This window comes from Pseudopodoces humilis, chromosome 9 (genome assembly GCF_049639895.1).
Source record: "Pseudopodoces humilis isolate 2021_Gansu_Grassland_sample_001 chromosome 9, ASM4963989v1, whole genome shotgun sequence".
In the NCBI taxonomy this organism is placed as follows: domain Eukaryota; kingdom Metazoa; phylum Chordata; class Aves; order Passeriformes; family Paridae; genus Pseudopodoces; species Pseudopodoces humilis.
Window position 1 is genome coordinate 33,547,016 of NC_142208.1, and position 26,006 is coordinate 33,573,021.

Consider the following 26,006-nt stretch of genomic DNA (forward strand, 5'->3'; position numbering starts at 1 on the left):
AGTAAAACAGGTTGTAAAGGAAATTTTTTATTGAAATACCCAACCAAGTAGCTGCATGTTATTATAAACAACTAAGAATAAAGGAGAGACAACAGTCTCTCTATTTTGAGAGACAACAGTCAAATTTAATTTTGTGGCTAGGTTATTATATTTCTTTAATAATCCACTTCTTGCCAAGCACACAGAGAAAGTTTCTAAGCACATCCACATATCTGTCTGGAATCAAGGCTAATTTCATTGTTGAGTAAAGGTTATATTGCATTCCCAATGATGGGACTGGCTGGAAAGCAAGGATTGTGTCACAACCAGTGTTTCTTTTCTTGTGGCCCTTTGAATTCCACCTGGCAACCAAAAACTCTGCTCTAAAGGGTTCCTGTCTGATCAGTGCCAGGGAAGTTATCACTGCTGCAACCCAAAAGTCATCTCACAATTCTATGGATTGGTTCATTATTGCATTAATTAACCTTTCCAGCCTGGGACATGGTTTTCATTCTCAAATCCTCACATTGCAAACTTCTAAAAATCACCTTGATTTTGGGGAAGAAAGCAACAGTCTGGGCAAGATGGAAAAATTCGGACAGGAATTTTCTGCAAATAAGTTTATGCCAGGAAAGATGTTTGGAAGTGAACACAGAACAGCCAGCTCTGATTTTCTAAATACAAATCTCAGTGGCTTTTCTCAGTGGAAGAAATTACAGAAACAGGGTGAGAGTCTTTTACTCTTGGGCATTTTTTATCATGAATCCTCATAAAGAGTCAGTAACACATCAGCAAAGATAAAGCCACAATAGAAGGGAGGGGGTCATAAATTGAATTCTTTGAGGGTGAATTCACTCACAATTGCTAAAGATGTCAAACTTTTGGTGTGGGTGCACTGTTTCATTTTATTTCAGTATTATCAGTTCCACGCACCCAATTGATAGAAGAAAAATAAATGCCTCCCCCCACTCCAGCACTGAATATGCTAAAACCAAAAATTAAATAGGTTTATTCTGATTGCTTAAAGCAAGCATGAAGCAGAGGTGAAGCTCAGAGCTCCTGAGAAAGAAAGTTTTGGGTTTGAGCTTCACCAGGCGCAGTGAAGGAGGAGGGCAGCTAGTATCCCGCCCCACGCAGCTGCTGCTGTGGTCCAGCTGTCTTTATCTAAGAGTGAATTATGGCAAAGGGCCTGATTTCTTTCCCTCTCCACATACAACTTGTCATTTTATTAACTCTGAGCTCCTGGTTGTGGCCCATTTCACAATTTCTCTGAGATCCAGCTATGTGATGCCAAAGTTCAATATCGAAAATGTAAACTTATCAGAGCATGGCCTGCAACGGGACTGGGAGAAAATTGATTTCTAGCTCAGTAACTCCACTGAATTGTAGGGGTTTTTTCTGCTATCACATCTTTTTATTCCTGTAAACTAGTATATAAAATGGGTGACCCCTTAAAAACAAGTAATTATCAAGGCTGATCCATCATACTTAAAACAGTACTCTACCCTTGCTTGAGATCATTTCATAAATAGCAGCTTTTGACAATTTTCCAGGTGCTATAAACTGAAAAATAACCTAGCCACTGACTCGTGTGCTAGAGAACTGCCCAAGTGACAGCTCCACAAACCTGCCTTGCTTTGACCTCCAAGCAGAATTTGGCTAAGCAACTTTTCAATGGAAAATGGGATTTGGTTTCTACTCCAGACTGTATTGATGTCCTCAGTGAAGAAGAGATGTAAAAATAAATCGGGGACTTATCTTTTCTCAACCATACTGCAACATATAATGAAAAACGAATTCACTGATCTTTCTCTTTTTCAGGCAGCAAAATGCACTGTCATTATTAATCACGACTTACTTTGCCATTATGCAAACAGATATTGTATTTTAGCAAGAAAAACCTGTCATTACCTGTACACATACTCCTGTTAACTCAGGTAAATCTCTAAAAGACTCATGTGCTTCATTTATTTCCTTTTACTTCCTTCAGGAGTCTTCCTGCTCCTAAAACAAATGACTATTTTCTCCTGAGCTGATTTTGAAGGAGATATGAGCACCTAGCAAAATGAAAGCGCTGAAAGCTTTCAAAATGATTGCTTTACTTGGGGTGTCTGCAGCTATAATGAAGGTGCTTTTTCAGAAATAAGATGTTATGCAGAGAAATAATTACTTCCCCTGATCCCAGCAAAGCCCATTATGGATGGGAACACAAAGCATGGTGTCTCTGCTGACAGTGTCAGTAAGTAAATACCATAACATAACAAGTACTTTATGGGATAAAAGATAAGCTTTGTAATTAAAATGGCTTGCTGCATTATTTCTAATTAAGGCATTCATGCTGTCAGAGGACAAAAACATTCCTGCCTTAAGGGGTTCTTATTTGTAAAAAGCAGGTTTTAACTGCTTCTTTTAACAAGCCATATTTTGTATATATCTGTATTTATACATGTACATAAACATACACATACATACATACGTACACACAAATACAAGTATAAAGTACATCCACAACACACTTATGGACTGGATTTAAAAATAAACCAAACCAACACCCTCTTCCAAACTCCACCCATGACTTCCCCAGTGAGGAAAGACACCCAAGCCTTCCAACCTCTGACATGAACTTTTGTACTCTGGAAATCAGATATTTAGGGTTTTTTCCCCTCAAACAGAACCAGGGCTTTTCTCCCTAACTAATCAGTTGTAACTGCCATAATTATAAAATTTCAATGGGTCTATTTCCAAGAAGCTGAAAAAAAAAAACCTCACAAATTTTAAGTCACCTGGTTCAAACCCCAGAGCTCGCCTTTAAAGTCTGCCTCTAAAAATTTGTGCGTAGGATCAGAGCAGTGACAAAGACACTGAAGGCAACAGTAAAAAAAAGATCACACGTTGAGCTGTTTCCTGCCAGGGCTCAGATCCTGGCAGAGAACACTTTGGATTTTAAGGATGAAGCATCATCTCGACCCACGACACCCCAACCTTACCGTGTGATTGCGTGTGAGAACCACGTCAGCGCCGTCCCGCAGATAATGGGTCTCTGTGAATCCTCTGGCCAGCAGGCCCCTGGAAAAAACAGAGCACACAGAATATTGAGGCCACCTCACCTTGAATTTATCCTTTAGCAGTTCTGTTTGAGATAAGGATCAAAGCCAGGCATTAAGGATTCGATGACTACGGGGAATAAGGGAAAATAGAACTCAAAATATTGAAGCTGCAGGACACGGACACTCCCTGTGGTAATTGTGAATAGGCTACAACTTCCCAGACTGTTTTCTCTTCCAAATGAGGACTCTGTGCCAGTACATTTCAGAGTTGAATATTCCATGTAATTTTCAACACATTTTAGGTTAAATGGGAAATCTGGGGTTTAGAGTATTGTTAAGTAATGGTGGTTTGTTGAAAAGGAAAATGTTTTCCCCGTGTTCCTTATTTTCCCATCTAATCTGTTGAATTCATCAGCAAGTGACCACCCAAAGACTAATTTAGCACATGGTGAGTGAAACAAGCTCCTCCTATTGACACTCCAGGGAAAACACTGCATGAACATCACAGAATTTACAGCACTGGATTTATCCTGGTCATCTGAAAGGATATTCACGAATGGAAATTTAACGATTTCACAGGAGACTATGCAAGATCATGTCTGGGATGAGGCAGTTTGTTCCCATTCTCTCCATACTTCCCCTCCTGCCTCTGGTAATGAGATAAAAAATTTGGATTTGCAGTTGTCATTTTCCAGGAATCTCCAGGGAGCGGCACTTGCGTGATAACCACAAAAATTTCTCCTTTTGTAGGGAACTCATGGAAGAGGGAAAGCTGCACCTGCCCCTTTTGCTTAGAAAAAAAAGGGAAGTCTTGCTATTGATGTGTCTTCACCTCCTTACATAAAGAGCATTTCTAACCAAGGCAGAAGGAGAAGCACTCATTCACATTCACTCCTAACGTAGGTCTGGAGTTGAGCTCCTCATCACAAACGTCCTTGAGTTTGGACAAAATTTCTGGTGACCTGCAAAAGCACGATACAGAAGGAGCCAGGAGGTAAATGCCACCATCACCTTCAGAAAACTGGAGAGTGCAGAACATTGAAAATCCCTGGCTCTGCAATTCACAATGTTCAATCTGTTCCACTTCCTTGAGTTGTTCACTCGAACAAACCAGGCCCTTTTATTTAAAGCTGGTTAATGCTGCACCCCTGCAAATATTGTGGTGGGAACCATTACACAGTTGTGGTGCACATTTCTTGTATTTGTATAAACATTAGAACTAGAGCATAAACACACATTTAATTTTCATTACTGATTAATTTGCATCACATTAATATCCAGTGGCTCCATCAAGATCTGGTTGTGCTAGGAACTCTACTAACACTTATTAGGGAGAAAACCCAGCTTTAAAAGCCTCTGTCTTGAGGTATGGAAAAAAAAAATAAATTAAACAAGACCAAAAACAAGAAAAGGAAAAAAAAGAAAAGAAGGAAGTGACAAGGCAAAAAATGAAGCCCCAACACATTATACTGAGCATTCAAGCAGAGATTCTCACATTTAACTTTTAAATTTTTCAGGTTGAGGGATATATTAGCATATTAACAGATACGGAATGTTGAAACACTGCAGCATTTGGTGGGTTTGTAGGAACTGGATCTCAGGCAACCACCACACCCACAGCAGGCCTTGATCAAAGATCTCAGGTTGATTTAGGTGCACAATAATGAATTACACCCACCCGTGGTGCCTCAGACTTGACTACAGTGGTGATCTCAGCCCTGGTGCCTGCAGCCTCCACAAGCCCTGCAGGAACGAAGTGGGCTGTATCCAGCAATCATGGAATGGTTTGGGCTGGAAGAGACCTTTGAGATCTTCCATTTCCAGCCCCTGCCATGGCAGGGACACCTTCCCCTATGCCAGCCTGCTCAGAGCTCCATCCAACATCCCCTGGGCACTGCCAGGGATCCAGGGGCAACCCCAGCTGCTCTGGGCACCTGTGTCAGGGCCTGCCCACCCTGCCAGAAACAATTCCTGCCCAAAATCCCATCTAAACCCACTCAGTGTCAGTTTGGAGCCTCTCTCCTTGTCCTGTCACTACACCCCCTTGCAGAAAGTCCCTCTCTGTTTCCTACTGTCTCATCATCACAAACAGCAGCTGCTTTCATAATTATCATTATTTATCTAACCCTGCTAAACTCTGCACTTATCAGGCATTAATTGCCTTTGTAAAGGCAAGATCCCATCGCTGAAGCCAACAGAGTTTCTCTGTGCAGTTTTTGGAAATGGGATTTCATCCAGAACAGGGGAGTGAGTTTCATTTAATGGGACAAAGTACAGGTAAAGGTAACGGATGTAGCAGAAGGGCAAAGTGATTGAGCAACACACTTGCTTCGTGCTCTGCTCTTTCCAAGGTGTTTGACAGCAGTGATGATAAAGGTGACCTTTCTGCTGCTGTTCATTCTGCTCTAAGACACAGATTTAGAAAATACTTCATAGATCTGTAGGTTTGAACACCAAAAGGGATTTGTGATCACCAGCCTGCCCTGCCCCATTACAGGGGTCATTTGACCCGAATTTATCTTCTGCTACAATGACAGGGAAAGAACCAGATCCATTTTCCTACTGAAAAGAGCCCTTGCCTCGATTTCCCACGAAGATGGAGCTATCACAAACCAGGCAGGATTTTAACTAAGCCCAACCTAAAACCACTGCACTTTGTATTTGTTTTAACTGTGCCAACATTCAGTTTCCAGCCACTGGATTGGATCTCATTCCCTCACATCAGAGCTTTATTTTCGCTTGAGTCTTCCATGGAAAGTTCTTCCCACTAAAGTGAGGAAACGTAGCAGGTAAACAAATTCCTGGTGTCAGCAATGCCCCTGCTGGACAAAGGATGAAAGTTTGATGCAGATCCTGAAAATACTGGCTGAAAGTAAGAATTCTTAGTGTGAGCTGTAAAAGACTGGTAAGAGCACCAAGATGATGGAATCCCACTGTCGGACTAACCTAAGGAAAGCAAAATAATGCCCCAGTGTGGAACACAGAGCTGGGGCTGCCCCTGGATCCCTGGAAATGCCCAAGGCCAGGCTGGATAGGGCTTGGAGCAGCTGGGACAGCAGATGGTGTCCCTGCCATGGCAGGGGTGGCACTGGGTGATTTTTGGTCTCTTCAAGCCCAAACCATTCTGTGATTCCATGATATCAAACCATGGAAATTTCACATGCCACTGGGAAAAGAAGACAGCTTTTCAGGAGCCTGAGTAACCCTCCTGCAGCTTGGTAACTCAGACATCAGTGCTGAGACATCTGCTCTGCTGCCACACCCGTGCTGGTGCCTGCCTGAGAATGAGCCAGGAAAGGGTTTTCTGACACTGCAGAGGGTCAGGACCTCTGAGACACTGCCAGGGAGTCCAACAGTTCCTGGCAGAGGAAGGAGCTTTTATCCTCGCTTGCAAAATGTCCAATATCCTAAAAGCTGTGTAGCTGGGTATGTAGGGTTGGTACCCAGGGACAGCAAGGCATTTCTTGTCAGGTTATGAAAATTAAGTGTAACAAGCACTCAAATTCCACCACTGAGCGTGCACTTTCCAATTATGGCAATAATGTTCAACATACCAAACAATCAATCCAGCACATGTATCTATTAGGTAATTTAATTACTCTCCCACCCCTCAAAGATATGCAATATAATGGATTGATTTACATTTTTGGTTTTGACCCAGAGTAAAGGAGATTAATAGAGGAAAGTAAATTAATTTAGATGGCAAGCTACTTAACCTAATTGGATCAATGTAATTCTGAAAGAGCAGGGATCAAAATAACATTAATGTATCATAGAGCAATTCATCACCATGTCTGGAGTTTCAAATGTTGCCAGCTACAATGCTCAGCAGAACCAGATGATTATCAATACTCTGCCCTACATGAAGAGACAGAAACAAATGCTGTGGAGAACTGCATCAGCTGCTTGATGTGATTTTAAAAAATCAGCTGAAACAACACTACCACTTTCTCACTGATGCTCCAAAAGTGCAATTCTTGAGCACAATTAGTTACAAATTTTGTCTCTGTGTTTATCAGCACAGTGATTTTTTCACAGTTCACAGAATCGCAGGATGGTTTGAGAAGGGAGGGACTGTAAAACCCATCCAGTTCCATCCCCTGCCATGGGTACGGACACCTTCCACTAGACCAGATTGGATCAAATCTCCCAGAGCCAAATGAACAAGCAGAAGCTTCCACGGCCCAGAAAGATAAATTTTATGCCTCCTGATTTCTGACAGACACAGCACAGGCTCCCTCATCCTCTGTAAGTCAGCAGAAAGCTTCCATGTCAGACTTGCTGAAACATTTTCAGGTGTCAAGCAAGTAACCTATGCCTCAGAGAATATGATGAATGTTATTTAAACTTCTAATCCTCACCTTCCTGGACCCCCACAAAGTGAAATTTGAGGTGGTTTGTTTGGGGAGGGGAAAAGTGTCCTGGTTCAAGCACATCAGATTTTTTTTCCTCAATCCATTTAATGACACGAGCGTTAATTTAACACACTGCCTCCCACTTGCAAATGAGAAAATCAGTCTCTGCTCTCCAGGCGCCGATATATTATTTCAAAAGGTTATAATGATATTTCATCACCCTGGGAGAGTCAGACAGACAGTCACAGGAGTCAGAGATGGAAAAAAATCTAGTGGATCACACAGAGGGCCTGCTGGAAGCCAAGTGTGCCATAGATCAAACCAGGTTCTGCCTCACCGAGCTGCAAATGTCAGGAGCAATGCTGATCCCACCACTTTCCAGGGGAGATTACTTTGCATTCCAACAGATGTTACTGTCATGATGCATTTCCCAAAATCCAGCTCTTTCCAGTTTTCCTAGCCCATTTCTTTCACCAGCTGAGACAATTGCTTTCCTTCTTGGTGCATCTGTAATTCACATAGGTGCAGATTATTATCAAATTGTCCTTCAGCCATCCAGGCGGCAAGTACGGAATATCAGGCTGAAAAAAAGGACAAGAACTGTGCACTTTTCATGTCAGTGCTACTCAGGAAAAATCTCAGCATCATCTCAGCAGGAGCAGACCCTGGGGTACAACATCACAGGTTACCTGGTTTCTCAGTAGTGGAGAGAAGGTGCTGTGCCCTACTGAGCTCTGGAGAGGAACACAACACTTTGTGTGCTCTGAAAGCTGATTTTCTGCTCCCCCTTGGCTTTGATTCACAGCTCTGTGTAGTCACTCTACTTTAGGAACTGCTGTTTTAGGAAGAACATGGAATATTTTTGTTTCTTTGTAAAGGATGGCAGTCAGGGGCTGTGCCCATGGCCAGGCAGAGGTGGTGCAGGGCTGGCTCAGGTGTGACTGCTCCTCCCTTTCCCTCAGGTGTGCTGCCTGCAGCTCACACACACTTTTTTTACTCAGACTTTTTACTCTTTGTCCTTCCCAATGATCCAGCGCCTATTTTCTCCCTCATTCAAGCACTGCCTCGCTCTGTTATACAAACTCTTATTAAAACCCCTCTGGCGATGCATTTGAAACCTTTCCTGCATCTGGGGGAGGTGAGGAGACTGAAACAGGATAGTGAACATGCAGTTATAAAAAATGTCATTTATTCTGCTTGCTGACACCAGCCTACTCCATTAATTCTTAAGCATCTCAATTCAGGTCATTTTGACCTTTACACTGAAATTAGTTGTTATTTCTTCAATTGCTGCATTTTTTCCTCAGGTACATCCAGAGGAATAAACAAGTCTATTAAACCTGCTGCCTCTGCTGTGGTGGTCTCAGTGCAAGCACTCACAAAGGTGATGTTCACAGAGGTGTTTTTCAATTCTTCTTTCTCATTACAATGTGAAAAATGAGTTCAGCATGGGTAATGAGTTTCCCATGCACAGGGACCTAACACCATTCTATTCACAAAACCATCTCATATTCTTTAAACACGCCACATTCTTTCCCCTTGTTTAATTATCTTAAGTGATTTGAACTGCTTTTGGACATTTTCCCATTGAATGTCTCCACTTCATAATATCCTATCTGCCACACTCCAGTGTACTGCCACAGAGGGGCTGCAATGTCATAATTGAAGAACCTGAGAGATTGAAATTCGTGAGCTTAATTAGCACAACAATTCAGAGGAAAAGAGGGGAGTAAAATAAAACTATAATAGCTGGGAAACCAACCAAGCATCCCAGATTTCAATAGTAACTCTATGGTAGTAGCCTGCAGCTTATTTCACATGCTCTGGAGATAGACAATTTGAGGAGATCATACATTAGATTTGGAAAATATGTCTTTGTGCTTGCACCCAGTCCTTTTGATGCAGAAATTCATATAATCCTGTGCCTACTGGAATCCATGTTAAAATATATCCCCTGGAATGAGTGGAATAGTGCCTGGCACACTGAGAAGCAATTCTGACAAACACGTGCTACAGGTGAGAGCCATGGACAGCGTGTGGGAACAGGCACTGCCATCCTCAGCTGCTCTCTGTCCTGCTGGGAACAGGGGGAGAAGAGGGGAAAATGCACCTTTTAAAGCCTCCAAGCCCCCTGTGCTCGTGACTCCTCACTGCACGTGGCAGCAGCGAGCAGAAAACCCAATTTGTTGGTCTAAGCCAACAAATCCGAACAGCTGAGGGAGAAACGCAGCTCCCAGGCTGGCAATCACCCACTGATCCAGAGCTTTCTTCTTCTTTCCTGACTGCTGGGCAAATAATCCATGAGCTTCACCTCCCCAAACTGCAATAGGCAAAGACTGAAATGAAATCCAGCACGTTGGCGGCCTCCCGTGCTGTTCTGGGCTCTCGATGCACGCCCCGCTTCCATCGCTCACTGTCACATTTATGTCACCATTTACATGACAAAACTGTAGCATTTATTTATCACTCTAATTCCAAAACATTAATGAAGAGACTGCTGCTAACCAGTGTGGTGGGGAAAGCATAAAGAAGACAAATAACACGTTTTCCAACAAAGTATGTGGGTAAAAAAAGAAGTTATTTCCCTAAAATGGCTTAAAATCGGTCTGGATGTCCAGGGTACGCTAATGGGATGGGTTTGGGTGACCCTAAACCTCAGAGGGTCTTTGAGGGAAGAAACAACACACAGGGCACGTGTGGGGGAATCAAAGGAAGACCAGCAAGGTTCACTCTGTCTCCACAACAGACACAGCAGAACTTCTCCAGCACGACAAGGAATGGCAGGACGTCCATGGACTTTGGCTGGAGCTGATCAATCTCACACATCCCAGCATTCCCAAGTTAACCTCAAAGACTTCCTGACTGCTTTTCACTGTCCAATTCTGAGTTACCAGAGCTTGCAGCACCTCTCTTGGAGCTGTTCTTGTGAGGAATATTTCATATCAGCTCCCTGAGCTTCCCTGTGTGGTGGATTAACAGAAATCCTGTCACTGGTTCAGCTGGGCTGGGTGCCATGAAAAACAAACAATTCAGGAAAGGCTCCAGAATAACACAGGCCACAAATTGTTGTCAGCGATGGAGAGCTGCTGGTGCTTTGGATAATGGATTTTTGATGGGAAAATACAATTCTGTACATTTAGACCAAGCCTATAGGCTGCCTGCTTTGGGGAGACTTTACTGCTCGTGCTACACTAAGCAGTTTCAACCTGGGCTAATGGAAGTGGGTTCAGTGAAACCCTGAAGCAAGGTGCCAGAAGTGAAAGCATTCTGCTGGAAATAACCACCGAGCTCCTGCACCCCTGAAGTGTCTGTCAGAAGGAATGTGCTCTGCTGCCCTGCAGGCTGAGCCCAGACCCATCTGTGCAAGAGAGAATTCCGGCCTGGCTTGGGCTGGACCAAAGCCTGACACGGCTCTGGAGCTCCTGGCTGCCCTTCCAGGGATCTGCTCCTCACATGGCAGTGCTGTGGCTGCTGATGAAAAGCACATTTCCCAGTACTATGCTTCCACTAAAACTTCTCCCAGACAATCTAAGAGCTTTTTATGACATTCTGATCTTGCCTGCCCAATACAGCGTTGAAGTTGTAGATGCAAGAAACCCTGAACAAAACCAAGGCTGGAAAGACTCCCCAGAATCACTGAGATGTTTCAGAAGCTCAGAGGCACATACATCACAAGTGGCAGACATGATATTTTTAATGCATTATTTTCCAACATCCCAGTGCTGCCTTTCATGAAGCTAATTCTTCCTAGGCCCTGTAACACTCCTAGGATGGCATATTTTCAGTCAGTAGTAAGTCTGGAGATACTGGGCTGGAAAGCTGTCAAATCCTATTTGAAATGTCTCAGTTAATTAAATATGTCACTTGTAGCTGAGTAAAATTATGCTGCTGAACAGATGTCACTGGGCAAACTGTCTGACTGTACTTGCATCTGAACATTTTCAGACTGCTACGGAATTCTGGTTAAAAGATCCAAGAAAACTGCTCTTAACACGGAAAATTTATAAACAGAGAAATTTAAGCAACTCCAATGAAAAATCAGAACTTATTAAAATAGAACTAACGAAATTCAAACAGTGCTGAGGGATTACAAAAGGTTATTGCAAGCATCTGCAACACTTTTAGGAAGCCAAGTTCCCATAATAATGAAAAGTCACCGAGCCTAAGTTTATCCTTAAACTCCAACCAACAATTACATCCTCTCTGCACCTTACTCTTGCTTTGGAGTGTGTGCCTGTGGGCTTGCATTTGCATTTTTAATTTTAAAGAAGTTTTATTGCCATTTCTGCCTATTTGTTGAAACATGAAATCGTATTTTTGTTTTTAACTAAAATCACAATTTCCTCCTTGCCACCAGCACGAACCATTCGTTCTAAGCAGGCTGTGCTCATATTTTACTTGCAGAATCATGGGCTTCTAGAGATATGTCTTCATTTTGCCCTGTGCCCCACTGTCCTTCTCACTAACCTTTAAAAATGCTGGGTGAAGAGGGCAGAGATTGTAAGGAGATCTTTGTGTTTGAATCTGTGTTTAAATTCCCAAGCCTATAAATCTGCTTTAAAACTCAGTAGGTGCAAAAGCCCTAAAATAAACAGCAGGTTGTTAAACCAAAGGTCAACCTAGTCCTATATTCTGTCTCCACCAGTGGCCAGTACTGAGGATATAACTCATGAAGAGGAGAAACATCTTACATCTCCCCCAAATACTGCTCCTGCTCTGCCTCTGAATCCTTGATGAGCCAGGGATCAGCGCAGGGTGGAAACTGAGATTAAACACAAGCTCACAGGGGTGTTCTCAGTGTCTCCTGCCACTCTTCCTTCCCAATTAAAGCAATGACTTCCATGAAGATCAATTAATTTGGTAGCACAAGCAGGTTGCAGCTCTGTGCTCAGGGCACAATCACAGTGTGCTGTGCTCTGGAGGCTGCTCCCGTGGAGAGGACTTTGATTTCAGTGCCCAGCAAAGTTTAGTGGGACAGAAAAGCAGCCAGAACATTCCCACCGTGTCAGGAACCTGTGTGATTTTGTTTGGGGGCTGCCTGGGAATGCTCATGGGGTTTTCTAGGGTGTGAGGGTTGTTCTTACCTGGGCAAGCAGAGCTGTGTGGGACCCCTGTCAACTCCTGCTAACACCATTCCCACCCCAAAACCCTCCAGCTGCTCTCTGGCTTTGCCTGCAGCACCATTTCTTGCACAGAAGTGTCACTGCATGGTGCTTGAACCACTTCTTAAACAAACACATCCTCAAAGACAGGGGCTGCTCCCACCCCCAGCCCCTGGACAGGGAAACACATCCCAAACTCAGAAGAGATGCAGGAATGTGGCACTTTGGTGTCCGGGGAAAGCCTGGAGGGATATTTCAAATAACATCAGACCATACTCTCAGGAGATTATGGCTCATTTCCAACTAATTCTGCTTCAAGATATGACTTAAAATTAGGATGAGGTGATTCAAAACAAAACCATGGGCCTGAGCTACCAAGCAATGAGTGAATTTATAGGGTGGAGGCAGCTGAAAGGATGGGGATTGAAACATTCCTCCTTCCTTTCTCTCTCTTACCCACTAATTATGTTCCTACATTCCCTGCATTTTGCCTTAATCTTTCTTTATCATCTCTCCACTGCCTCTCCTTTTCCCTGCATTATTTTCCCCCAGCCCAGCCCTTCTTTCATCACCTCTTACATGCTGAGGTTTATTATTCAACAGGAGAAACATTTTCCTTGCTACATAAAAGCACAAAAAGCAACAGCACCACACCGGTGCTTTTCTTCAACAAGCCTGAGACCACCTGGGTGCCACACCAGGGTGTGAGGCTGGCACCTGCCAATGCCCAGCTCCACAAGATGTGGCATCAGTGGGACCTGTAAAGGAGGAAACGCTGCTCATCACCCCTGCTATCAGGTCAGGCTCCGTGCTCCTGCTTTTCAGGGAGCAGAGGATGAATAACCAGTGAAATCAGTAAGGGTAAATTAGTTTTTAACGTCTTTCTTTGCTTTTTCACCTCTCTCTCTGCTCTGCACTTCCCCTGAATCTAATTCCTTGACTCTGCCATGTGTCAGAGCCCTTTATGAGCAAATTAAACCCATCAATCCAAGAGCAAATGGCTGCAGGGGAGCACCAGAGCCGTGCCTGTGGATTTGGGGAGGTGAGCCAGGACTCTGCACCCCGAGCACGGAGCAGATGGACGTGGGCAGCAAGGACAGCAGAGGGCTGAGCCATCAGCATCCCTCCTCCTCCTCCTCCTCCTCCCTGCACTCACAAACACAAAGAGAAACCCCACAGCACCAGCTCCTTCTTCTTTCTCTCATTTAGGAACTGATCAGCATCAGAAGCAGATCCTGACTCCTCTCTGCAGTGAGGTTTTTGGTCCAAACTCGCTCCTCACCCACTCTGAGGCTGCAGTGAAGTCACTGCAGACATGCTGGTTTAGTGAGAGAAGGATCAGACACCATCTTTTAGTGGTTAAGACACAAAATTATAATTTTCTTTCCAATTCCAGGAAGTAATTAGTTTATAATAACATTTAACATTTAGTTGCTGACAGAGATATGACACTTATCTTACATTAGTCATTTTAATTATTCCTACTAACCAAGACCTCAAAAATATTGTGCAGTCTGAGCTAACAATGCCTTCCCAGATATTTTTGGTTCTACTGTCATTTGAAAAATTGATGCCTAGAGCATCAGCATTTATCAAGCTCATTATAGATTTCATCCAAATGACTACAGATAATTAAAAGTATGCTTCATTTTTATTGTAATGTTTTCCCCCCTAACACTGCAAAGTAATTCTGTTGTTGCTCAGGGTTTTAGGAATTAATATAGACTCATCTGCCAGAAAATGAAGTTCCACAGGATTATAGGCAAACTATTCATATATCCAGATGCGAGTCAGATGTGCAGAAATTACGTGTGCACACACACAAATATATGCATATATATACTTTGGAGTATTATATGCATTTTCACATACATTAAACTTAAAAACATACATTAAACTTAGCCTTAAAAAATTAATTGTTAATTCAGAGACAGCTACAGAGCCTTGGGTAACCACTCCCTAAAAATCAGCCTTCTCTAAAGCACTTGGGCAAGTTGGACACAAAAAAATCCCTTCAGAATTTTATTTTATACTTACATTTCTCTGTTTCTATATGAAATATATGCACCTGGTGCCCCATCCTCTTACATCACACAGATTTATTCACACTTAAATGGAGCAATTTTATGCTACTACTGCTGACCTGAGAAATCCTGGCAGCCTTTGCTTTATTTTCTGTAACTGTGTGAAGAAACAAATCCTTTGGGAATGTGTTCAACAGGATTCTGGAGAGCCCCCCTGCCCCAGCCAAGGTTGAAGTGATGTATTGGAAGTTTTTAGTGATGTAAAACCCTTCAGGAGATTTCTGAGCTAGCTGGGCTTGCTCTGCACTGGGAACTGTCATGCCCAAGTGAAAACCAGGATTGCTGGATAAATGCAGGGTTGTATTTCCACACAGAACGGAATTAATTTTTTTTTGTTTCTATTATTCATGGATCAGGCTATGCCTGTCATACCTGGAACTGCCATGACTCTTGTTAATAATGCTCATACAGAACTAGAAAAGGAATGGGTTTTTAGTGCTTCTGAGGCTGCATAATTTAATAGAGCCCTGAGTTTGACTGGCACAACCACAACACTGCACACAGAAATCTTCATTCCAGGATCCTAACACTGCTTGAATTAATTAACTTCATGTGTGATCGATTTTCCTTGGCACTCCCTTATCACCAAGAGCTTTATGTTTTTACATGACTTTCCATGTTACTTTGAAACTCAAATCACCTATAAATAGCAGTGGCATTAAAAAACAATTACAGATACATGCTTTTTTAATGTCCCTGTTATAATCCACACTGGCAAATCAGAGAGATAATATTTAATGAGACAGACACAGAAGAAACTCTCCTGATTTAGTGCTAACATCCATGAGAAACAGTGCTAGCAAGGGGTTGCTGAGGCAATTTTAGACTGAAATAAGAAAGAAGAGGAAAAAAAAAAAACCCATAATGAGAAGCATCTGACAGAAATATTAGGAAATTGATCTATATTTTATAAAGGCCATTTTATCCAAGACAGTTTAGGTTTCCTCCCACTCACGGAATGGATTCACAGTGAATAAACCCTTGACTCATGAGGATATTTCACACGCAGATTTGGATTTTATGTAAATTATTTAAGTATGTTTTAGGAAGTTTGGGCAGTGATGTAGAAATGTTCCCCTGCCTGCGCACATCAGTCAAAGAAATAACACTCATCACCAAGGAATTCAGCAGGGTAAAAGTTTTGCCAGCAGGCTTAAGACTAGACTGCAGCATGGAAAAGATGAAGCTGTGTGATCCTATCCCTTAAATTTGTCTCCTGCTGATGACAGGAGGAGAAGGCAGTGCCTTGGCCCAGGCAGTTCCCAGAACAGCACACTACAAGCTGCAGAAACCCAAACCCACAGAACCTGGAGACATATGGGAATGCCACAATAGCCAAGAGGAAAACTTGGCAACTTTACAAGTGGGATCTCAAAACCAAAAAGGTTAATTAAGTGACAGGGTCAGACTTTTTTGCTTTATCTCCTGGATATTAGCAAACCTCTCAGAATCATCTTTCTTTTGTTTGAGGTACACTCAGGCCAGGGCATGTTCATCCATGTTTTGGTGTTGGACAGGATCAGGTGAGGTGGGGATTGCTTTTAACAAGAGTGAACTAGAGAGACAAAAGCCCTGCAGTAAATCTCTCCAAGAGGGTTCTCCCAAAGAAAACTTTGAGACACCATAAGAGAATCACAGAATGGTTTGGGTTGGAAGGGACCTCAAAACTCATCCAATGTCACCCCGGCCACGGCAGGGACACCTTCCCCTGTCCCAGCTGCTCCAGCCCCAATGTCCAGCCTGGCCTTGGGCACTGCCAGGGATCCAGGGGCAGCCCCAGCTGCTCTGGGCACCTGTGCCAGGGCCTGCCCACCCTGCCAGGAACAATTCCTGCCCAAAATCCCATCTAAATATTTTATCTTTCGGCTGAAAACCATTTCTCCTTGTCTTAGGCTTGAGGTAATCAACGTATAATTATCCAGTGCATGACAAGCAGGCAAAAATTCTCTTTGCTTCCTTGCACGCTGCTGAATTTTTACTCTTTAAAAAAGGTCCAAAAAGAGACATAAAATATGTCACACCTAAAACAAGAGTGGTTTTTTACTCCAGCCAGGTCAATACCTCCAGGGAGACTTGGTGAGAGATGTTTCCCTCCAACTTTTCCATGGCAGAGAAGCAGGAGATGACATTTTATCAGAGCAGCACACACGGAAGAGGCACGAGGGATTCTGCCACTCGTGTGTCTGTCTGCTCCCAAAGGCTACAGGGAAAGCACATGAGAAGGGAAATTGTCAGGGACATCTCAATAATATTGAACAAAAAAGTTCCATCAAGTGAGGGGACAGACTGTACAATCGGAGCCACCAACAAAACAGCAGGGAATCCAACAATTTGGGAAATGTGTAATGGGATCCTGAGCTGTTCCCCTCCAGACTTCTGGTTTTAATTAGATCCTTGTCCAAAATAATGGAAAGGGTTTTGGGTTTGGTGGGAGGTTTTTTGGTTTTGTTGGTATGGTTTTTTGTTTTGTTTTTTTCTTTTTCATTGGTTTGGGATTTTTTGGTTTCTTGTTTTGTTTCTGTTTTAACTGATGGCTGATGTGTAGATTGCAAAAAATGAGCTGCTCTGAGATTAGACAGTGATATCATCGTGCAATCCACCCAGTCCAGCCACATTCCCCTTTCCCCAGCAGCTCTGCCAGTTCTGGCTGTTTTGTTATCAGGCTGAGCAGGAAGGAGATGCTGCAGAAATTCCCAATATCCCCTTGTTATGAGAAGGCAGAGCACGGCTGAGGTGCATGGAGTGGGCAGAGTATAAAGAGGTGCAGTAAAAGTGCCTGACACCTCCTGCATGCAAAGCTCATCAATCCCAGGGACTGCAGCCCAGCAGCTCAGCCAGATAAATAATAAAAGGCACCAAAGGCAAACAGAATTAAGGGAAATCAAAGCAAAAAGCACCAGAGAAATAGGTAGAATTTTTTGTTAATATTTATAGGTATTTCCCAGTGTCAGCAATGGTTTGGAGCAACCTTCCACTGCTTTGAGTCTGCTGAATACTAAGGAAAAATTAAAACTATCCCAGCCAAAACCAGGACAATGCTGTTCTCCAGTTCCTGACCAGTTTTTATGGGATGTTGTTGTTTCCTTAAAAAAAGCCCATATTCACTGGAGTCACATTTTGAGCTACAAAGCAGGGGATCCATTTTAGCAATAAACGATATGTCCCCTGCCACGGCTTTTCTGGAAGGCAGAAACTTTTACCATAATCTTTGTCACAGCCTTGGTTTTAGATGCCATTACTGAAATATCCCTTGATTCTGTCCTTGGACCTGCTTGGTCCTGGATTTCCCCTGGTTTGCTCCAATTTGTCACACTCCACACAGGATGAATATTCCAGCTGCACTTTGGGAAGTGCGATGTAATGCAATTTCCATGACCTTCTAAGGCATGTTCTTCTTATCATAACCAAAAGCCCAAAATACTGGTTTATTTCCATCATCAAGAGCTATTGGAAGTCTTCCTTGGATTATGATCATCAGTGCAGCTGTTAATTTCTTTACCTTGATCTGATAAATACTTTACTCTAAAGGAGTTCAACTGATGAATGCCCAGATTTGGTTTCATGGGCATATTTTGGACACAATTAGATAATGCACAGAAAGAAATATTTCAGAAATATTACTGCAGATCAGCAGAACCTCATCATTTCCTACTGACCTATGGTGATTCACATCAGCTGAGAGAGACACAACAGTAAAAAACAGAATGCAAGAGAGACATCTTTGAATTAACTTCAGGCACCAAACAAATGAAGCTGAGTTTGGAACTCAATGTAAGACTAATTGTAGCTGGTGAGGGAAGAAAAAAACCATCCAGAAATCTTCTCTCCTAAGAGGAAATACTTCTTGGCCTTTCTGATGGATGAGAGGCTCAAAGTACAGTGTCACTGAAACAGGAGAGTGACTGCAGCTCCAGAGCCCCAAATCTGCCAAGACACAGAGAGCACTGCCAAAAAGGCATTTTAGACTTCAGCAAGACCAGAGCAGAGACTCTTTGGCTTGTCTCAGTTTCCTGATGGTTAAAGGCTGGAAAGGTGCCAGAACCTCAGCAAAAATACCTGGAAAGCCTGTGTGGGATGAAAACAGCCAGGAGTGTGTCTGGGGAGGGGAGGGCACAGGAACATAATTTCTCAGTGGGATATCCCTCACTGAAAGTTTGCTGAGATCTGGAGAGTTTTAAAGATGTTCAAAGTTTCTCCAACACAAGTTTGTGACTCTACACCTCAACAACCAGAAGGCAAATCTTCCCCCACTTCCCAAAATTCCCCCTGCATTTCACTGAGCTTAATTTTGCTTATGCATCTTCCCATTTCATTTTCCCCCTTTGATGCTCTAAAAACAAGAAATCTCACAACCTTTTGAGCTGCAGATGGTTCCAGAAGGAAAGCAGTGACCCTGGGAGAGAATCAGCACAAAAAGAGTCGAGGTTTTGTTTCTCCGCTTGTATCTGAAGGATCCCCTTTGCCAATTACAACTGGCTGCTGTCAGGGAGCATTACCCCTAACAAGATCTCCAGAAACACACACCCAACATGATCTTGAAGTTTCTAATACTGCAGATCTGTGCAAAGCTTGAGGACAGTGATTTCATGCTGCCAACAGCTGTCACAAGTAGTAGGGTTTCATCTTGGCGCTGGCCTAACAACAATCTTTTCCTTTTCTATTTTGTGCTCCAGCACATCTTCAGCTGTCACAGCAGATCTGTCAGGCAATATTACCCTCCCAACAATATCAGCTCAAATTGCTTCCCAGAATATTCCTCTCCTGGCCTCTCAAAGGCATGAGCCTATTTTCTCAACTGCAACAGCAGAACTAATTCACTCCCCGGCAGCGCATCTTTTCCCTAAAACACCAAATTTGAGATGTCAAAGATTAATCCAAAAGGCAAATTCATGTAAAATTGGTAAATCACAGCACTTATGTGCTGAGCTGTGGTGGAAAACTTCCCAGCTGAAGGGAAAAAGCCTTTTGCTCATGGCACCAGTGCCATGGAAATTGAAGTTCTGCAGCCCAGTCTGACCGGCTGCCTGCAGCCTTTCAGCCACCAGGGAGATGGAGAATGTGCACTGCTCTTTTTAAGCTTTGCTACTTGCTGAATAATTATCTGCTCCTGGGATGGCAGATGTGAAGAATGTAACAGGAATCAAGTAAACAATAGCTTTCTAGTGGTACAGATATAAACATGGCTACTACAACAAAAAACAGCCAAGACGGGGAGAAAGGGAAAATGGCATTTCAGGGGTTAAAAACGAAGGAAAAGCTGATTTAGTGGAAGATGTCCCTGCCCAGACAGAGGGTTGTAAGTAGATGATCTTTAAAGTCCCTTCCAACCCAAACCATTCTGTGATTCTCTGAAAGAGCTGCCACAGGTACCAAACACATCACAGGCCAGCACTCCCTGCTGCAGCGCTCAGAGAGCTGCTCAGACCTTTTATCCCCTCTGCCAACATCTGTATTCTGAAATCCTTTCTGTCCTTTCCTGGAGACACAGCTCTTGCCGTAGCAGAGCCTTGAACCTCCTGTGGGTTTGCTGTAAAGTGTCAGCTGTGAGTAGCAGCGAAGGAGAAAGGCTGACAAATCCCCTTTCCCGCTGGATGTCTCTATGTTCCAAGAGCAGGTGTGCCACAGCATGAATATTTTTATTTCCACAGAGGAATTATTCCCTCATTAGAGCACACGAGCTGCCTGGCACAGCTGATTTCACACTTGGCTGGTGCAGATGATGCTACAGGTCACACAGTCATTTTCTGCCACGCAAGATAAAAACATCTCTGCTGCAGTCAAACCCCGAGCTGTCTTCATCAGAGTCGGCACTTCACTCAAATCATCACAGCAAATATGGTTTATCTGCAGGTAGGAGAAGAGAGGAGTAATCCAGCAGGCTGGATTCAATCTAAGACAGAGACAGATAACACACAGGACAGCTAAATTGGCTCTGTCCAGAGGTGGACATGCATCGAGTATCCCAACAGCAAACTGCAGACAAGAAAATGAAGTCCAACCAATTGAAATCGTAATGAAAAGTATTTTCAAGTTTTATCTTTTCTCTCTATTCACCTGCCAATGGCTTGTGGGGGGGGACAATTTCATTTTCCTGTTTAGCCAAACATCTCCTCCTCTTCCCAATGGGCAAAGCCTACCAAGCCTGAATAGAAACTGCAGAATCATGGCAAGGATCCAGCTGAGAGTTCAGCACCCATTGAAGTAAAACCACGTGCTCAGTCCTAACTCTCTTCAGAAAAATCTTTAAGCACACAGCTGAAGCTTTTTAAGTGTTCTATTGTGTGGTTTTCCTTTTAAAATTGTTTGATAAAAGTAAATGTTGGGTAAACAAGTGCTTCAGGAGAGAAGCAGCTCTCAAGTGTGCAGGTCTGAACTGGGGCTTGTGCATTCTGTCAGCCCAGGTTTGCTCAGGGCACTTTCTGCCAAGGTGTTTCTGTATCTTGAAAGCCAAAAGGCAGCAAACAGGAATAAAAAACTGAATTGTTCTTCATCTCCTTTGTGCACAGGAACTGCTGCAAACACCCAGAGTGTGACTCTGGGCCTATTTAACAAAGAAAGAAATCAGCTGTAAGACACAAAAACCCACAACAGAGCATCACTGTACCTATAAATGTGCACTTTGAACTGCAGTGGCTCTGATATCCAGGAACAGAGAGGAAAATCCTGGCTCCTCTGAGCAAGAAGGCAAATCAAACACCAAGAGAAGTGAGTATGGCAAGTGCCATTCTATGCTATCATAAAGACAGAGGAGTGAGCAACATCATTCAGCAGGTATGGGCAAGGAAAAAAGTGCTTTCATTAAAAAAAAAAATCATTAAAGAAAGGATCTCACAAGCAGGCCCAGCTCCTGCTTCCCTCAGGTATTCCTGGTCATCCATAACTATTAACATTTTTCTGCTTCACATCTGATTAACTCCCATAAGAGTTTGGAAAAGGCTACAAAAATCTTCATTAGAATAAAAGAAGGGGTAATTACAGGAAAGAGTCCCTTTGCAGCCCCCACGGTATTTACAGTTCCAATATCAGCAACTTCTGCACTGTAGGCAGAATGAAACATAATAAAATTAATTGGGGGAATTTTCATATATGGAGAGAAACTGGAAGAGGCAAGGGTTGTGGCCCTGGAGAATCAGAAGACTGCAGAAGTTTTAGACATAAAGCACAACTTAATCTTCTCAGTTTAGTTACAGGAATTCCAAATCTGGAGGTTGTAGCAGGAAATTGGTGGGGTTTTGTACAGCTCCTTACTGGTCTGTGTCCTCCAGGCCAACACCAGGTGCTTCTATCCCAGCAAGAGATCCCAAAAATATTCAGGCTCTCCAGCATCCTGAGCCAAAAAGTGCAGAGGAGCAATAGAAATTGCACTACAGTACAAGGGAGGATCATTATCCTAAAGAAGTGGTCCAAATTGTCCTCTGAGGTGTCAGTGGTTACACAGTTTCCAGGGTAAAAGCATCTTTTCCATGTGGTTTCCCAAATGTTCATATCCAGTTCAAACCAACCATGATGAGTGAAACTCAGAGGATGGAAGAGCTCACCCTCTCCTGTCCTGGGTGTCTCAGTGGTGCTGGGCCCCAGGGGAGGAGCTGGTGAGTGCTGAGTCACTGAAAATGGGATTAAAACATCAGCTGATGCCAGCACGGGATTTTCAATGCAAACAGGAGAGAAAGAGAAAGCCAGGAAGCGTCCCAAAACGCCCTGGGTGTGGGATGGGGAGGGAGTGGAGTGTGGGGTCAGGCTCTGCCAAGGGATCCATCCCTGGTGCAGAAGGAAATCAGGCAGAGGGGCACAGGAGGAGGCACTGCAGGCTTGCACTCATCAGCTGCACCACGCTCACAGTGTGAAGGTGAACGAGTTCTGCTGCTTTAGGGGAAGATTGCTGAGGGAGTTGAAGGAGAGGTCTTCTGGCATTAATATCAGGCCCTGCTGAGGCTGGGGAGAACTAGGACAGGCTTAACCCTTCCAAGGATAAGTATCCAGCACCCCTGAAACATGCCCTGGAGATTCCTTAAGGTGATGAAGAAGGGGAAAAAGAAAGTCTGATATTTAGAAGTTGGCTAAAAGAGAAACATCTGAAATAATACTTGAGAGGAGGCAGCAGTAAGGGAGACAAAAGAGAAAAATAAGCAGCAAGTACCCCTTGGGTCTATTTCTAACTCTCTTACACTAAAGCAGCTTCTGGAATTCTCTTCATTTGTCCAACTTCTTCATTTCCTCATCTGTGAAATGCAGCCATGGTCTCACCCCCAGCACTGCAGAGAGGCAGTGAGACCTGGAGATCTCCCTGTTTATCTCACCTAGGCCAGTGCAGGACAGACACAGTTCCAGAAATTCACAATGGGAAGTGTCTCACATCTGGTTCCATCAGGCTTCTATCAAGGTCTTGAAGGTAAATCCAACTCTTAATGAAAACTGAAACTTAACTCAGACACGACTTTGAGAGAGGGAATGTGGCTACCTCCACAGGCAGATTTGAGCTGACCACAGAAGTCCCCATCATATTCCATTGGTGGAAAATTCTAGCCTAATCACAATTAATTAGCAACATAAAATACATTACCACATCACCAGCAGAGAAAGACTGCAGGACTATTACGTGTTCTGCTCTTAAGAATTCAGAAAGAGGACAAAATTGTATTATCAGGTGAGAGAGCAGATCCAGAAGGGGGGAAATGGGACAACAAAAACTACTCCTAAATAACAATCATAATCCATCCTAATGTATAGAATTACAAATTATTTAAGTAATGAACAAAACTCGTATTTTCTCCTGTCTGTATAAAAATATACAACATTCTGTTGTCACTTAATTCTTGAATTGAATCAACGCCTCTATTTTTACCTTTTCAATAAAACTCCAATGTAATCTTCTTAGACATGTAAGCTGTGTAACTTGTGTTTTGCTGCTGGGTGTTCATGTTTTAGCAGATTTAGACTATCTTCAACAACTACGATATTCTACTGAAATAGTATTAATCACCTTTTAAAAAGTTATTTATCCAGAAATAACAAACAAAGAAAAGTGAAGCACAGATGAAGAGCTAGCAGCAAATGGCCACTGGTTTGTTCTCAGCCACAATAAGATTCCAAGCCCTCAACTAAAAAGGTCATTTTTACATCCTCACTCTTATCCATTGTATTTGTTCCATTTCATCAAAAGGCAAAGCTCAGAGTCTCGTGCTGAGTTATGGATAAATAACAACTGTGACTCCTTTAAAGTGTAAAAGCTGTTCTTACATAACGTACTTTAAAAATAATAGCAAAATCACTTATTTTTCAACAAAATAATCCCCAAACTGCTCATTTTAATATCAGTTAGTTGCCTGAAGGAGAACCTAGAGAGGAATTCAGTATTAAGAGCAAGAATACGTGAAAAATGGAACTCACATTTCCCATCTTGTGCTAAAATCATCCCCCATTCTTCAGGAGGAAGAGGTTTTCAAGAGGTTTGTCAGGTGCAGACACAAGCAGCACAAAGGCAACACAAAGCAGCCAGACCTGGATCCTGACTTCATTAGTGGCTATTTCTCCAGCTCTGAATTCTGCAATGATTTTACAGAAAGTGGCTTTGCCTGTCCCTGCACCTCCCAGCTCTGATCTGATCCTGGCTGCATTTCACTGAAGGGATCTCCTCAGCTGCCCATTGTGCTCTCTGTCTCCAAATTCAGCATTTTGCTGCATTCCAGCCTTTCTGTCACTCACATATTCACTTTTAGGCCTGAATGGCACCCATTTGCTTCACCTATTAGGAAACTGAGATTTTTTAAAAGGGAATAAGTGATGGGAGTTCTGTCACTGATACCCAAAGGCTCAGAGTTTGAGCAGCTGCTGGTACGACTGAGCTGGTGAGGCACTGTCCAGAAGGCTAAAAGCTGCAGGGAAATCAGAATGATAATAATACAATTGCATTTCAAATCAAAACCAAAAAAATCATGTTAATGAGTCTAATCCAAAAAGAAAGAGAAATTGAGATGGGGTTTTATTAAATCCAGGGTGTTTAATATCCCAAACTTCACTGATATAAGGATATTTCCTAAAGCAGCATCACAAAGGCTTCCATGGTGCTTTATTTTCATATCAGGGCACATTTTGTATCTCTAATCCCTCCTTTTTCCCTTCCCCAATTATCAGATGGCTGCAGAAGACACCAAACCAAGAGTCACCCCCTTTATGAGCTCCCCACCCCACTTTATGGAGCACTATTTGTCCTGCAGGATTTTCACTGTGAGCTGATCTCCCTATCAGGAGTGTAAGAACTTAACCTGGATTCAGGACAAAAGCCCCAAAACTTGCATTTTAAATAGGCTGAGGCCTATAAAACAATTATAACCCAAAGGAAGTTTTGGAACCTAATCTTTGTCAGCATTGCTGGAAGAAAATAGGTCATGCCAAGCAAACCTGATTTCATTCCTTGATATGATTACATGTTTGCTTTTATAAAGATGATTACATGGCTCAAACTGTTGGAAAGCATTTGACCCAGTATTGTACCGAGCAGGGATCCACGGGCAGGAGATCCTAAATGAAACAGGGATTAACGAAGCAGGAAAATTCAAAAAATGAATATCAGCAAGGAATGCTCTGATTCAGCTCCTGGTGGGATCCCACAGGCTTTCTTTTGGCAGGTGCTGTGTTATTCTGCACTGCCATCAGCAACTTTGAAGTAAACAAATAATCTGCACCTTACTTGAACCTGGGAAGGATTTCATGTGATGAGGGAGAAAGGACTTTGCTGTTAATTGGGTGTTTGTGGAACCATCCCACAGGGATGGCGTTTTCCAAGGAAAACCACTGTTGGTTGGTTTGAGTAAGAATGCAGCAAAGAAGAGAGAGACAGAGGGGTTTAACAGCTCTGAGGGCTTTTTTGAATTAGGAATTGTGGCTGTGGGATGCTCTGCCTGTTTTTCAGCTGGATTTCAGTGGGCTGGAGAACACCAAGGTGATTATGATGCTGCTATAAACACCAACATTTTAAAAGAAAGCCTTTCACAGTGAGATCTCAACTCCTGTGTCCTCCCAGCCTCTCTGAAAGCTCCACATTTCTTCTGCAGAGAACACAGAGCTGAGGAGCAGTGCTGGCAATAAATCTGGTGGTTGCTCCTACTCAGAGTCCTCAAGCCTCTTTGGGCTTAATGAAATCCTCCTCAAGCACTGCTGTACATGTTGCCTGTAATTACTACAAATCCACCAGGTTATTGTGGTGCAAGTTTAAAAACTCCTCAGGAAAACCTGACTTTTTTTTTTTCATACATCTGTATTTCTTTAAATTACACTGTTTTGAAACCACCATGAGTCACTCAATCCATGTATTAACTGAGGACTTTTGCTCAGAATTAATGTGAATTCTCCACAAACACCATTATTTCCTTTGCACAAGCAAATTGGACATTGCTTTTGAAATGGACAGTAGCAGATAATAGTGTTTAGAGTGCCTGGGTA

At 43.0% G+C, this 26,006-nt stretch overlaps 1 protein-coding gene across 1 annotated transcript in view; it reads right to left on the reverse strand.

Moving 5' to 3' along the window:
* Nucleotides 1-26,006, reverse strand: part of ADAM12 (ADAM metallopeptidase domain 12) — a 169,929-nt gene that overhangs the window by 70,951 nt on the left and 72,972 nt on the right. The window contains exon 4 of the mRNA XM_005528869.3: nt 2,967-3,045. Coding sequence (XP_005528926.2) covers nt 2,967-3,045 — 79 coding nt within the window. The remainder of the gene's footprint in view (nt 1-2,966; nt 3,046-26,006) is intronic.